At 55.1% G+C, this 14,466-nt stretch overlaps 2 protein-coding genes across 12 annotated transcripts in view; one reads left to right on the forward strand and one right to left on the reverse strand.

Annotated features, from left to right (window-relative positions):
• The window catches only part of COL27A1 (collagen type XXVII alpha 1 chain), a 185,453-nt gene extending 178,999 nt beyond the window's left edge, over positions 1 to 6,454 (reverse strand). Inside the window, exons 1-2 of one of the 2 annotated variants that reach the window (XM_082470253.1) lie at positions 6,252 to 6,454; positions 5,838 to 5,905 (exon numbers count right to left, since the gene is read on the reverse strand). In XM_082470253.1, the coding sequence (XP_082326379.1) occupies positions 5,838 to 5,905; positions 6,252 to 6,345 (162 nt within the window). In that variant the 5' untranslated portion in view covers positions 6,346 to 6,454. Of the gene's footprint in view, positions 1 to 5,837; positions 5,906 to 6,251 lie in introns of those variants that run through there. The other variant, XM_082470254.1, reaches the window with a different exon arrangement.
• Positions 6,455 to 6,644: 190 nt separating this feature from the next.
• Positions 6,645 to 14,375, forward strand: KIF12 (kinesin family member 12). Of its 10 annotated transcripts, none has more exons than XM_082470306.1 (19): positions 6,677 to 6,724; positions 6,795 to 6,860; positions 6,959 to 7,037; positions 7,188 to 7,315; positions 7,416 to 7,491; positions 7,870 to 8,004; positions 8,179 to 8,314; positions 9,094 to 9,185; positions 9,322 to 9,514; positions 10,202 to 10,320; positions 10,403 to 10,507; positions 11,095 to 11,197; positions 11,280 to 11,370; positions 11,565 to 11,651; positions 12,397 to 12,487; positions 12,559 to 12,663; positions 13,302 to 13,402; positions 13,506 to 13,624; positions 13,952 to 14,375. In XM_082470306.1, exons 1-19 carry the CDS (start codon positions 6,699 to 6,701, stop codon positions 14,059 to 14,061), a joined length of 1,962 nt encoding a protein of 653 aa, XP_082326432.1. In that variant the 5' UTR covers positions 6,677 to 6,698; the 3' UTR covers positions 14,062 to 14,375. The 10 variants fall into 10 exon arrangements, with proteins under 10 accessions (XP_082326431.1, XP_082326435.1, XP_082326428.1 ...); XM_082470307.1 differs by having other exon boundaries at positions 9,364 to 9,514; XM_082470308.1 differs by having other exon boundaries at positions 9,367 to 9,514.
• The last annotated feature ends 91 nt before the right edge of the window (positions 14,376 to 14,466 follow it).

Here is a 14,466-nt window from a genome sequence, read left to right on the forward strand (position 1 = left end):
CTTCCACAGAAACATCTATCTTCTGGCAGTTTGAGTATGATCCCACCAAACTCCCTGGCCTTTGATCCCACTAAGCAACAGTTTGCTCTTCAACTTGTCCCACTGCTGGGCCTTTGCTCATGCTGTTCCCTTTGCCTGAAATGTTCTTCTTCTCCCTTCTGCCTGTCCCAGTTTCTACCCATTTTTAAAGCCTGTCTGAATGCTACCTCCTTCAGGAAATCTTTCCAGATTCCCCAGCCCTTGCTCTCTGGTCAGGATTCCCTTTCCTTGCCGGTGTTCCCATGGCATCCGGTTCCAGCTGCTATGAGTAGTTCAGTTTAAGAGACATGCCCGGATTCACCAAGCAGTCCCTGCCCTCAGAGAACTTAGAGTTCTTCTAGGCAGACAGATGTTGCTGCCCCATCACTACCCCCACTAGATGGGTTCAGGTCCTGGGGCTGGTAGTTGTGGGAGGGTGTGGGTCCTTAGAGGAGGGCTCCCATGCCAATCCAGGAGGACTTCCTGGGAGAGGATGCAGCTTCTCTATGCTCAACCAAACAACACCAACGACACAGTGGATCGTTAGCACATAGTTTGTGACCTGGCACAGAGTGGGTGCTTTCAATGTGCTTAATTCACATTCAAATTGAATGTGCAGCTTCGCCTCACACATTGGACAGCTTTCTGTCACCTGTGTAGAGGAAATCTAGAAAGGAAGAAAAATCTGGAAAACTGTTAATGGATCCCATGGTCCCTGCAGGCAGGGCCTGTGGACAGTTCTGCTCTTTTCCATGAGTTCAGTGGATTCTAAGCTAGAAAAGAGGGAATCTCGGGCAGCAATGAGATGGCTTATCCGGAAGTCTGGTCCCAAGAGAAGGGCAGATGTTCTAGATAAAACAGACACAAGGTCTCAAAATGCCCATCAGGATCTGAGAAATCACTCTACCAGAACATAGCCCAACACACACGCTGAGTGGGATGACTTGGTCATCAAGAACAACTGAAAGCCGAAGTTGTCAGTCCTGGCTGTGCATTAAAACCATCTGGAGTGCTTTGGAAACACTGATGCCTGGTTCTCACCCCCAAACCAATTAATCAGAATCTCTGTGGGTGCGGCCTGGAGTCCCCAGGTGATTTTGATGCCAGGGGAGGAGCTCCACTGCCTTAAAGTATCACTCAACATTCCCCAGGGAAGAAGGCAGGGGGGTGTGAAAGCCAATACGGGAGCATGTTGCAAGAGAGATGGTAAAACTAAGACGAATTGTGTACGTAAAAGGTCAACTTCAGTTATCCAAGTTCAGCTTTGCAGAACAGCTCACAGGAAGAGGCTGCAGAGAGTAGAGGACAGAGCACAAGTTCTGGCGACTGACAGATCCCCACTATACCACTTAGTGGGTGTAGATCCCCACTACACCACTTGGGCAAGTTACTGAACATCTCAGAGCCTCAGTTTCCTTATCTGTAAAATGGGCACAATTATAGTGTCAATCCAGAGGATTGCTTTGAAAACTAATTAAAGTAGAAAAAATACCCAGTGTTCAATAAATATTCACTCCCGGGCCTCTGACCCAGAAGGTTTCAGACACATGAGGCATCATTGTGCAAGAGATGGTCCTTAACACCCCTTAACTTTCTTACATATTAACATTATTGCTTTTAGGAGAAGATATCCAGCTCACAGGTAAGTTATTCTTGGGTGAGCAGTGGGTGGACTGAGGCCGGGGAAAGCTGTTTCTGTTTCTAGGGAGAAGAGCTGAGATCCTGGAAACAACAGGAGTTTCAACAACCCTGGGTCCTTTGATTTCACAACGACCCTTCAGGCAGTATCATTTCCTCTTGCTGGACCTTCATGCCTTCATCAGACTGACAGACAGACAGTGAGTGTGCCTCTGTGCCAGGCCCTGTGCTGGGCATGGGGATGGGATCCCTATCCTCACCAAGCTCCTTGTCTAGCAGAAAGCCTCGCATGGCTGCCGGTACCCACCATACACAGCAGAGAAGCCATGTGAGGCTTCGGTGGAGAGGAGCCAGGCATTTAAGGGGAAGTGGTGGCCTGGGTGTGCCAAGGGGTTACTCTCTCCATCTTGTCCTAAAATCATTACCCTTGATCACGAACGCAACTGTTGCTCTAGCCCGTGCTGGACCCCTTCAGTTTTTCCATCTGCAAAATGGGGTAGGGGGCCAGAGAGACATTCATTCAGTGATCCGTTAAGGTCCCTGTTTTGGAGAATTTTGTGAAAAGAGTCCTGTGGCCCACATTGATGTTTTAATTAAAGATTACAGCAAGCTCTGTTTGGAAAATTTCACAACTGTCCTTGGACCCATCTGGCTTTTCCTCCACGGGGGATACAAGTGGAGCAATGACAGATGGGTGTCGTGTGATAAAGGGAGACCATCCTCCTCGCTGATCTTCTTTATCATCTTTCTTCCACCTCAATCCAATGCAAGTCTGTCTGGCAGGGTGAGCCCCAGGCTGGGCTCAACCTCTTCCCACAGGGCCTCAGTCTCCGTACCTCACAAATGGGGACGAGCCCTCCTGTGTAATATGTCGGGAGGAGCAGAGGGCACTGACACCCGGGCTTACCAGGGCCCCCTAGAGCCTGTCCTCCACCCTCTGGGAGCTCTAAATTTGTAGCACGTGGTTGGGTCCAAGAGGCTACGTTGGGGAGAGTGTCATTCAGCTTCTGGGCACATTTGAGAGCAGCTTTGTGGCAGAAGCTGATGATCTCTATGATAAATGGGTCTCTAAATGAGTCCTTACATCATGAAGCTGAGAGTTTGTGGTTAGCCTTGAGGGGAAGGGAAGGAGGAGAGATGGAGGTCAGGGAGGGATGTAGGGATGCATCCAGCAGCCCTCTCGCCAGCCTCCCTTCCTCCTTCCCGGCTCCTTCCCTTCTTCCGACCAACATTTGTTGAATTCCTACTGCATGCAGGGCCCTGGCTCAGAGACCCCAGGGATGAAGCCCACAGAGTCCCTGCTGCCCGACAGAGAGGAAGCGCAATGCAGTGTGATCAGCACTGTAACGGAGGGAAGCCAGGAGGTTGTGAGGGCACAGATGTGGTTCCAGCCTGACTTCGTGGGTCAGGGGGTGTGAGGAGAGGCATTCTATGGATGCGAAGGCTTGCAGGACAAATCCACCAGGTAGAAGTGAGCGCTCCTGGCAGAGGGAACAGCAGGGGCAAAGGTTTAAAGGAATCAAAGGAAAGCCTAGGAAAGCTTTGGGCTGGAGCACAGGATGCAGGGGTTGGGGGCTGTGGGGAGTGGAGACGGACAGCCAGAGGGGGCAGCTGGAGATAGAGCCCAAATGGCCTTGAGTCTGAATGGCCTTCAGTCCCAGCCAGGGGACCTCAGACTTCATTCTGAGGCCGCAGGGATCAGGGTAGGGTTTTCTCAGTGGGTGGGGGGGGGGGGGAATGGCTGGGGCTGAAGGGAGGAGAGTGGAGTGAAGGGGCTAGAAACAGGAGCAGGGCGTGTGTGGGAGGGTCCCCTGGTTGCTCAACGTGGCTTTTGTTCATTCCCTCGAGAAGCACTTCTTGAGGGCCTGCTCGTCTCTGTCCACAGCACACGGCCAGCCAGCCCCTCCACAGTGCACAAGCTCAGGAGAAAATGTATAGAAAGGGCGTTGACAAAGCCTCCTTTGTGAGGAACCCTGGGGCCGTGTTGGCATGATGCTCTGCTGCCCTCTAGCGAGGCCTGGCGATGCACCCCTGCAGGGTCCAGCCAGCTTCTAAGATGTGCTGAGCTTCTGTACATGCCTTCTCTCTATTCCTCCCTCAACTACAGGAGTCCCACGGCTCCCTAGGAAGAGGGGCGGTCTGGAAGTGGAGGACAAGCTCAAAACAGGGTGAAGAGGGGAGGTGGACACAGAGGCACTCAGTCCCAGCTGTGGGAACAGGCAGCATCAGGGTCAATGAGGGGCTTGGGGCCCAGGTACTGCATCTTGAATTTTCTCAAGTGAATAAACACAGACTACATACAATGGTAACAGTGATGATGATGGTGGAGATGGTGGTTGCAGTGACTAATGATTATGGGCACTGCTGGTTATTGGCAGTGCTGATTATGGGCATTGCTGGTAGGTATTGGTGATGGGGTAATGGTGATGGTGGCAGTAATGATGACAAAGACAGAGGTAGAAATCGTGGTAGTGGTGATGGAGGTGGTGGCTAAAATGACTATAAAGCTACAAAGAATGTTCTTGTATATGTCTTTAGGTGGGAGTATGCACTCATTTCTATTGGGCACAGACCTAGGAGTGGAATTGCTGGTCATAGAACAGGTATATGTTTAGCTTTAGTAGAGGTTGCCAAACAGTTTTCCAAAAAACGGTTGTATTTACGCTTTTACTTGCAATGTGTAAGTTCCCGGTGCTCCATATCCCCACAAACACTTAGCGTTGTCTGTTTTGTTCACTAGTGTATCTCAAATGCCTGGAAGCCTAGCACATAGAGGAGGCTTAATAAAAATTTGCTACATGAGTGCTCAATATAAGAGTAGCAGATGTTCACATTCACCATTAGAGACCAGAACCAGAACTTTGCTCCTGCTTGTAGACATCCAGTGATGGCCACATTTGGATCCAGGTTGGGAGCCTGGTGTAAAAGTCCCGACCAAACCGCTCGTCACACCCAAGAGTGCACATGTCCCTTGTCTCTGCACTTTTCTCAAAATCCCTTCAGTGTGGCTCCCCTCACTCCAGTTTGAGGAGGAACAGCAATCTGATCAAACCAATGCACACTAAGATGTGAGTCACTCATAGTCCTTAACCCTTTTAAGGGCATTTAAAGGAGCAACTCGTTCACTTACTGGGTTTATGACTGAAAAAGCAACCTGCCACAGCAGACAGCAAAGAACTTAGAGTTCCTGGTTTTGGATTTAAACTCTCTCAGTTTGGCCATTTACAGCTATTTTCCCCTTAGACAACTTCCCCTGCCTATCTCTATCTTCCTGTTTTGTTTTGTTTTTTTTTCATTTGAAAAACAGGAATGGTAATTCTTGTCCTATCCACCTCAAGGATTCAAAAAATAGAATAGATGAAGGAACTTCAGAGTTGAAAAGAATCTTGGAGATCATCTAGGGATTTTTATTTTTGCTTTTAAATAATTCTTTTCACTATATGAATCACTTTCAAATATAGTTTCACTGAAATCACAGAACTATATAAAATAAGGGCAGGATCATTAATCTCTTTTCATAGGAAGGAAACAGGCTAAAAGGGGAAATGACTTGCCCAGGGCTCTGTGGTTTGTTAGTGGCAGAGCTGGAGGCAGTGGCTCTTTGCTCTACCTAATTCTCCCTGCAGATCTAGCTAGAAGGCCCTATAAAACCAAAAGGTCAACTGGGCTCTTGCTTGCATGCCTCCAGTGCATGGGGAACTCACTGCCACCCAAGAGAAATCATTTGCTACTTGGGTGGCTCTGATAGTTGGCTGTCATTTGTGGTGGTATAGAGCGCGTTTCATCGAGAGGGGGTGATTTATTAGAGCTTTCATTCTAATGTTTGTTTGAAGGAAGAGGAATTTAGAGAAATATTCAGAGAACATGCAGAGATAGCCAGAATGGCAATAATTACAACAATCAGTACCTACTGATGGTGTCACTTCCCTGTTGGTAACCCTTCATTGGCTTCCTGATTCTCCGAGGAATGAGTCCAGATTCTTTGAGGTGCCTTTTGTGAGCTGAGTTCAGCCTCAAACCAGCTCTCAGTGCCACACACATCTCCCCACCCCCTCCTGGCCTTCCTGCAGGACGCTCCCTCTGCCTGGAACACCCTCACCCACCACTCTCACCTCCCTCCTCCTACAGGCCTCTGAATCCCACCCCCTCCTCCAAACCCCTGCACATTAGATTGCACTTACCTGTCTCCCCAGCACGACTATGAGCTTGGAAGGGGCAGGATCCGCATGTGATTCCTCCAGCCGGCGCCCTGCATGAAGAACGGCTCTGAATGGGTGATTGCCCCACCCCAGCACATTCACAGACATCTCTGCTGCTCTCCTCAGCCAAGCCAGGAGAGAGTTAAACCACCTCCCTGGCCTTGGATCAGCTCTGGCATTGGAGAGGCAGGTGGCCCAAAGTTTAACCAGATGTTTCAGAGCCTGTTGTCAGCTCGGCTCAAGGAATTCAATCCAGCCACATCTTCCTGGAACTGAGACCTGGGCCCCTCCCACCCCTCTAGACCCCTTTCCCCTGCCGGGGCTCTGAGCTGGAGGAAGCTGGAACTGCTGGGGAGGGGTAAGGTGGGGAGGAAGATTACAAAACTGGAGGACTACGTGGAGAAAGTAGGAAGAGCCTGATGCATGCTCTGCCCAGACTTGCTGTGCGGCCTTGGCTGAGTCCTTCCCATCCCGGCCTCAGTTTCCCCATCTGTGCACAGAGGAGGCTGGTCTGGGTGGTCCCTCCTGATGGGACTGGCCAAGAGCAAGTGATCCTCAGACTCCAGAGTCCCCTAGCTACAGACTCCAGAGTCCCCTAGCTACAGACTCCAGAGTACCCTAGCTACAGACTCTCTCCACCCCAGAGGTGGCGGTGGGTAAATCTTTAACTAGCTAGCCCTGGGCAGGCCCAGCCTTTCCGGATGGATGGCTGCCTGGGAAGCGGGGGATGAGGGTGGAGGACGTAAGGTGGGTATAGCCAGTCCCAGTGTGGTGAAGGGGGAGGGTACTGGGGAGGGAAAAGAACGAGACTCGGGCGGAGCTAACCCGTGTGCAAAGCAGAACATGGAGGAACGCGGGTCCCCCGACGGGTAAGTACAGATTTCGGGAGGTTCAAGGAGCCGCTGGCGCAGGGATGGTTAACTCGCGTTGCTGCCACAGGGACCCCGCGCGGAACCTGGAGCAGGGGCCAGAGGGGCCAGAAACGCCCATCCAGGTGGTGCTCAGGTGGGTATAGGTTGGCTAGGAGGGGTCCAAGCGAGCAAGGCACTGATGGAGATTTCAGGATGGACCATCCGCCCCCTCCCCGCCTCTTCGGACCACAGGGTGCGTCCCATGAGCGCGGCGGAGCTGCGTCGAGGGGAGCAGAGCGTGCTGCACTGCTCAGGGGCCCGGACTCTGCAGGTGAGGACCTCCCCCGCACTCCCCAAAAAACACCTACCGGGAAGACGCCAGGTCCCTCCAGGCCAATTTCCCCCAGGCTCCGCACTCCCCCAGGTAAGCCCCGCCCTCCCCGGAGTGCCCCGCCCCCTTCTCCACGGCCCCCTCTCCCAGGTGAGCCCCCCGGGCGGGGGCCCCGACGTGGCGTTCCGCTTCGGCGCAGTGCTGGACGGGGCGCGCACGCAAGAGGACGTGTTCCGGGCCTGCGGCGTGCGGCGCCTGGGCGACCTGGCGCTGCGCGGGTGAGTGAGGCCCGGTGATGCCCCGCCCCTCCCCGCACGGCCCCGCCTCTTGCCCCCCCCTCGCCGCCCCCGGGTATAACCACACCCCTGCGGCCCGCAGCTTCTCCTGCACCGTCTTCACCTTCGGCCAGACCGGCTCCGGGAAGACCTACACCCTGACCGGACCTCCTCCCCAGGTGGGCCGGTCGCATTCGGAGCCCCCGGGGGTCAGGGGTCGGTGGGGGAGAAGCCCTGGGGAGCCGCAGGCAGCGCAGACTCCCAGAGGGAAGGGACGTGGACGATGAAGCCCAGCCCCATTTATTTGCAGACGAGGAAACTGAGGATCAGGGAGGTGAAGGGACTTGGCCAGGCTAAGTCTAGAGCACCTGGGTTCAAATTGTGTCCCCTTTACTTACTAGCTCTCAGTTTCTTCATCTGTAAAATGGAAGTGATAGTACTGACTGAGAATTAAATGTGATGTTGTATGGGAATTTGGCACAGTGCTCTACAAAGGGTAATTATAACTGCGGAGGTGGTGGTAAGCCAGCCCCAGGCTCAGCTGTTTCTTCCCCCAGGGGGAGGGCGTGCCCGTACCCCCCAGCCTGGCCGGCATCATGCAGAGGACCTTCGCCTGGCTGTTCGACCGCGTGCAGCACCTCAGTGCCCCTGTCACTCTCCATGCCTCCTATCTGGAGATCTACAATGAGCAGGTGGGGGACTGAGAAGGCTAGAAAGACAGCCCCCAAGGAAAAGGAGGCATTTCTTTCCAAGGAGGCTGGGTCAAGGGGCAGAACAGATGGGGGACTGTCGACCATAAGGTCTCGGGGTGGATGAAGCAAGAACTCAGAGAGGCCCCTCCCTCACCCTCCACCCTCCTCTCTCAGGTTCGAGACTTGCTGAGCCTAGGGGCTCCCCGGCCCCTCCCTGTTCGCTGGAACAAGACCCGGGGCTTCTATGTGGAGCAGCTGCGGGTGGTGGAGTTTGGGAGTCTGGGGGCCCTGATGGAACTTCTGCAGATGGGTGCGTGCTATTTCAGGGGAGCTTTGGGGTACGAGAGATGCCCATTTTTCACCTGTTCACTGAGTGCCCTCGGGGCCCCAGGCTGGAGCTGTGGGTTCAGAGATGACCCTTGTGGGAGAAAAGAGCCAGCAAACCAACAATTCAGATACAGCCCAAGAATGTCCCCCACCCCTACCCGCCAGGCCTGCTGATTTTGCCTTCCAGACTCTTCCCACCCTCCTCTCCAGCCCTGGGCTTCTGCCTCAGTCAGGCCTCAGTTTTACCCCCTGGAAGGGTCTCCTCCTTTCAGTCCATGCTTCTCCATGTAGCAAACCACATCCCTCTTCCCTTCCAGACCTTTCCAGTGCCCTGAGAGTAAAGGCCATACCTCCTAGCCTAGCCTAAAGGCCCTTCCGTTCCACTCTCATTCATCCATTCATCAGATTTTTATTGAGCACCTACTGTGGCTGGCATCAGGGACACTGAGACTCTGGGCTCGGGCCGAGCATTGTGCCATGCCTCCCAGTTGATCTCTTTGTCTGAGTTTCTCTCTGTCCACACAGCAGTGGGAGAGATGTTGATAAAATGTGAATCAGACTGACGTTCTTCCAGTCAGTTCTCTCCAGCCGCCTTTCACTTATCTGTGCTAGAGCCCGACCCAGCAGCCATCATTCCACTCTCCTGCCTCTGTGCCTTTGCACTGGTTGGGCCCTCTACCAGGATGCCTTTGCTCCTTTTTCTTTGTTGGTGACCACTTGCTCTTCCTACCACGTCCAGCTCCATATGTTTTTCCTCTCTAGGTCTTAGCCGTCGAAGGAGCTCAGCTCACACCATGAACCAGGCCTCCAGCCGAAGCCATGCCCTGCTCACACTATACATCAGCCACCAAACTGTGAGTGCCCCAGCTTAGGGAAAGAGCTGGCCCAGGGCCACCCATCAAGGGTCTGCCTCTGGATGTATAAAACAACTTGGGCGTACACAGGAGGTAATGGTGAAAACCCTTGGCCTTGTGGCTTTGATGGGGACAGCCCCTCCCACGTCCCCATCAAGCCCTGCTCCCCCAACCCCAGCAGATGCCTCCTGTGGATCCCGGGGAACCCCCTGCCGGGGGGAAGCTGTGTTTTGTAGACCTGGCTGGCAGTGAGAAGGTGGCGGCCACAGGATCCCGTGGGGAGCTGATGCTTGAGGCCAACAGCATCAACCGCAGCCTGCTGGCCCTGGGTGAGATCTGGGGCCAGCTGGACTGCCTTCCTGAATCCCTCCTCTGTGCCTTACCCATAGCTGTCCACAGTGGGGGAAACCAGAGGAGTTGTAGGGCACGGAGGAGAGTTAAAGAGCTGTGATCCAGAAGCCACAGGCCTCCCTCCGGCCTCGGCTTGCTGTTGTCTCATGCTTTCCCTCTCAGAACTTTGTTTATGGATCTATAAATCCTGAGGATACAGTTACATTCTAACTGGGGAGGTAGAAACACTCAAGTGCAGAGTGTGAGCCCTCAGACATTCAGCCTGTCCCTTGTTGCATTTGGGAAGACTGAGGCCCAGTGAGGGGAAGGGCACTAGCCTGTCTTCCCACCTCCCCACCCCCCAGGTCATTGGGCCTTGAGGTCCTTAACAGCAGGGGCCTTGGCCTTCCTCTGTGCATGCATGGGGAGATGCATAGGGAACGCCTCTTCATTCGATTTATTTGTCAGACATTTCCTGAGCCCCTGCCAAGTGCCAGGCCCTTCGGTGGGCCCTGGGGATCAGGGATGGAGCCCAGTCTGGTGGCAGAGGCCAATCTGAATGGGTAATGAGATCACGTGGAAAGAGATATCTTAGAGACCTACAAGCCTGGGTGGAGATCCTGGCTCTGCAGAGTACCAGCTGGGTGGCCTTGGACATGAAGGGTAACCTTGCCTTCCCTACCCAGGTCACTGCATCTCCCTGCTGCTGGACCCACAGCGGAAGCAGAGCCACATCCCCTTCCGGGACAGCAAGCTCACCAAGCTGCTGGCGGACTCGCTGGGGGGGCGTGGGGTGACCCTCATGGTACCTAAGGGGGACTGGCAGGGAGGGCGGGGTCCTGAGGGAGGGCTCCCAGAGAGGAACACTCAGGGGCAGTCCTCCCCAGGTGGCCTGCGTGTCCCCCTCAGCCCAGTGCCTTCCCGAGACCCTCAGCACCCTGCGATATGCCAGCCGAGCTCAGCGGATCACCACTCGGCCCCAGGCCCCCAAGGTGAGTGGAGAGAGACGCAGGCAGAGGGACGGGCAGGGCAGAGGGTGGGGGAATCAGGCAATAGCTGAAGACTGAGTTGGTGTCACGTTGAAGTCTGGGACTGAGTCAGAGTTGGGATTAGGGTCGGGATCTTGATGATGGGGTTATGGTTGGGTGGGAGGGGGGGTGTCAGGTCACGGTCAGGGTGACGGCGGGTCTAGGGTGGGAGTCTGATTAGGAATATGATTCAGGGTCTGGCCAACATCCAAGCTGGTATCATGATAAGTCTGAGTTAAGTTGGAGTCTGACGTGGGGTCTTATTTGGGGTCACAATCTGGGCCAAGGTTTGAACAGAGCTGAGTTTGGGGTTGGACAGGGTGTAGCTTAGAGCGGGCCCTCCAGGCATACAGCTGAGGCCACATGGCACTTTAATGCTGTTAGAGCAAGGTGTCCCCTCCAAATGGATGCAGCCTTGGGCCAGGATTCAAGGCTGACAAGTGGAGCATGGGCTGGATTTTAAGCTCCACTCACTCTGCAACCCCAGAGCCCTTGTGCAGTGTGAAACATTTACAACCACAAGCAGCAACTCTGGGTCTGTTTCTCTGCAGTCCCCTGTGGCAAAGCCACCCCAGCATTTGGAGACTGAGCTATTGCAGCTCCAGGAGGAGAACCATCGCCTGCGGTCCCAACTGGGCCAAATGGACCCCAAAGGTATCAGCTCCCTGGGGGTGGGACGAGATGAGGATAGGGTCTGGGGCTCCTAGGGCTCCAGCCACCTCCCTCTTCCCTGCAGCCTCTGGACTCATTGGGGCCCGGGTGGCCTGGGCTCAGCGGAACCTCTACGGGATGCTGCAGGAGTTCATGCTGGAGAACGAGAGGCTCAGGTAGGGCCCCGCCCCAAGCCGGGCACTCTGTGCCCCGCCCCTCACTGCTGGGCTTCCTCCCTTCCCTGGTCCCTGGCTCCCCTTCTTTCCCCACCTGCCTCCTGGAGCTCATACTGTGCTGCAGTGAAGAGGGGCTGACTGATACCCCCGCCAGCCCTGCCTCCTGTCATGGTCCTGGGGCCTGCTCTTCCTAGGAAAGAAAAGAGGCAGCTGCAGAGCAGCAGGGACCTGGCCCAAGATGAGCAGCGCATCCTGGCCCAGCAGGTCCACGAGCTGGAGAGGTGAGCACGGCCGGAGACAAGCCTTTGGATGGAGGGCAGGTGGGAAAGGGGTGGCTCAGTGAAACGGCTAGGTCAGACCTCTGGATCCAGACCCCTTGGGTTCTGATTCCAGCTCTGCCACCAGCTGTATGGCCTTGGGTGAGTCATTTCGCCTCTCACTGCCTGGGTTTCCTCTTCTGTAAAATGGGAATGATATAGTACTTGCCTTCCAGGGTTTTGTTTTTTTTTAATAAATTTATTTATTTATTTATTTTTGGCTGTGTTGGGTCTTTGTTGCTGTATGCGGGTTTTCCCTGGTTGTGTCTAGCAGGGGCTACTCTTCGTTGTGGTGCACGGGCTTCTCATTGCAGTGGCTTCTCTTGTTGCAGAGCACGGGCTCTAGGCACGCGGGCTTCAGTAGTTGTAGCATGCGGGCTCAGTAGTTGTGGCTCGTGGGCTCTAGAGCACAGGCTCAGTCGTTGTCGCTCACGGGCTTAGTTGCTCCACGGCATGTGGGATCTTCCCAGACCAGGGATTGAACCCATGTCCCCTGCATTGGCAGGTGGATTCTTAGCCACTGCGCCACCAGGGAGGTCCTCCAGGGTTGTTTTAAAGATCAGATTGAATAAGTTCATATGTAAAGCATTGAGAACAGTGCCTGCATACAGTAAGCACTCCATGAGTGTTTGTTAAAAGCGGGACTTGGGTGCCAGCCTGCTGGTAGCATTGAGGACTACAGACAGACAGACCCCACTGTTCTTTCCAGGCGCCTCCTCTCTGCCTGCTACCTTCACCAGCCGGGCCCTGGCCCAGCCCCACCGTGTCCCTGTGTGATGGTGCCACCTCCCCCCTGCCACGTGAGTCTCTGCCCAGCCCGCAGAGGGGAGGAGCAGGAATGTCACGGAGCCCCTGACTCAGCCTCTTGCAGGCCCTGCCGCCTCTCTGCCCCTGCCCCTGCTGCCACCTCTGCCCCCTGTGCCGAGCGCCACTGGCCCACTGGGCCTGTCCACGGAGGGAGCTCCACCTGCCCCAGGTAGGAAAGGCCGAGGTTGGGGGAGGGAAGGCTGGCAAGCTGGAGACCTGGATCTAGGGAGTCTGCAGTCTGGAAGGCTCCAGAACTCTGGGGACTCTGATGTGCCGGGCTGGGTCACAGTGGGGAGTGGCTGGCTTTGGGTTCTCTCTGCCTAGGGTTCAAAATAGCTGTTTACCTCTCCTGCCCCTCCTCCCCATCCTACCTTCTTTCGGGAACTTGCTCTGCTGTTTGCTTATTCATTCATTCACTTACATGTTACTCATTTATGCATTTACTTAATGAATGAGTTAATGGATGCATTTACTTAGTGAATGAGTGTTCACTTCCTCATTCAATAACCCTCCTTAAGCTCCTTGCTTCATGGCAGCCCCTGTGCTGGGCACTGAGGATTCACAGACCTGACATGGTTCCTGCCCTCATGGAGTTCCTTGTCTCCAGAGAGGACGTCACAAGGGCCACGCACTGCCCACAGAAAAAGTGACCATGACCCCACCCCTTTATGCCCATGCCCACCTGACGTTCTTAGTGCCCCATGGGGCAGGTACGGCAGGGATGGTGGTGTCATGGTCGGCACCAGGGAAGTGGGGCACAGAAGCAGGGCTGAGGGCACCCAGTGTGGGCTCTGGTCTTTCCTGCAGGTGTTTGGCTCTAAGGCCCCAGCTGACATGCCCCTGCCTGCCCGTCCCCCGCCCTGGGTGCCCCCATGTAGCCCTGGCTCTGCCAAGTGTTCAAGAGAGAGGTGGGTCCGGCTCTGGGGCACGGGGGGGGGGGGCGGTGGGTGGGTGAGGGAGGCCCGGGAAAGTGAAGGCTCGCTTCCCACCACCCAACCCACCCTGGCCCAGGAGTCACAGCGACTGGATTCAGACCCAGGTCCTGGCAGAAATGCTGACAAAGGAGGAAGTGGTACCCTCTGCACCTCCCCTGCCCATGGGGCCCCTGAACACATCGCCAGTGCTTAGAGGTGAAGAAAGGAGCAGGGGAAGGGCTGCCAGTGTTTTCTGGGATCTTGGGCCAGAACCACCTTCTCCAAACCTTAGTCTTCCCAGTTCTGAAATAGGGGGCATACTAAGAAGTGAGAGTTCTAAGATCTTTCTATTTCTGGAACTTAGAATTCTCTTCCTAGGGCCACCTGCACTCCCAGATGTATGCTGGAGCCCGTGGGGTACATGGCAGGGGGAGGGGAGTGGGTCCCACCTGAGGCTTCCCCAGAGGATGTTGGGACACTGATGGGCCTGGGTGAGGCAGGGCCCAAGGGAGTGCTGGCCTCAAGTCTCACTGTGTCCCTCAGGTGGGGCTGCAGTTCCAAACTTGGCCCGGAGACTGGAGGCCCTCAGAGACCAAATCGGCAGCTCTCTTCGACGTGGCCGGAGCCAGCCACACCCCAGTGAAGGCACATGAAGCCCCAGCCGGGTCCTCCCTTCCTGCTGAGGGCAAAGTGAGAACCCAGGAGACCACCATGTGACCTAGGGCTGGGCTCTGCCCTCCTGGGCCTCAGTCTCCCCATCTGTTAAATGGGATATAGCAGCTGCTGCTCCGGTTTGCAGCTGGGCTGGGCAGAAGGCAGTTCCTGAGGCATGGGGGTGGGGGCTGATGGGGCAGTCTGGGGAAGCAAAGGGAGGGTGCTAGCCTAGACCAAGAGAAATGAGACCAGATTCAGGAGAAACCAGGTAGCAGTGGTGAAATAAATGAATAAAGAGAGGCATCAGCTCCAAGTCTGGTTGGTCCTGTCCTCTGACTTGCCCTTGAGGGAATCCCAGAGAGGAGGGTCTCTTGCGGGGGGGGGGGGGGTTCTGAGGAAGAGGA

This window comes from Balaenoptera physalus, assembly GCF_965194825.1.
Source record: "Balaenoptera physalus genome assembly, chromosome: 7".
NCBI classification, from domain to species: Eukaryota; Metazoa; Chordata; class Mammalia; order Artiodactyla; family Balaenopteridae; genus Balaenoptera; species Balaenoptera physalus.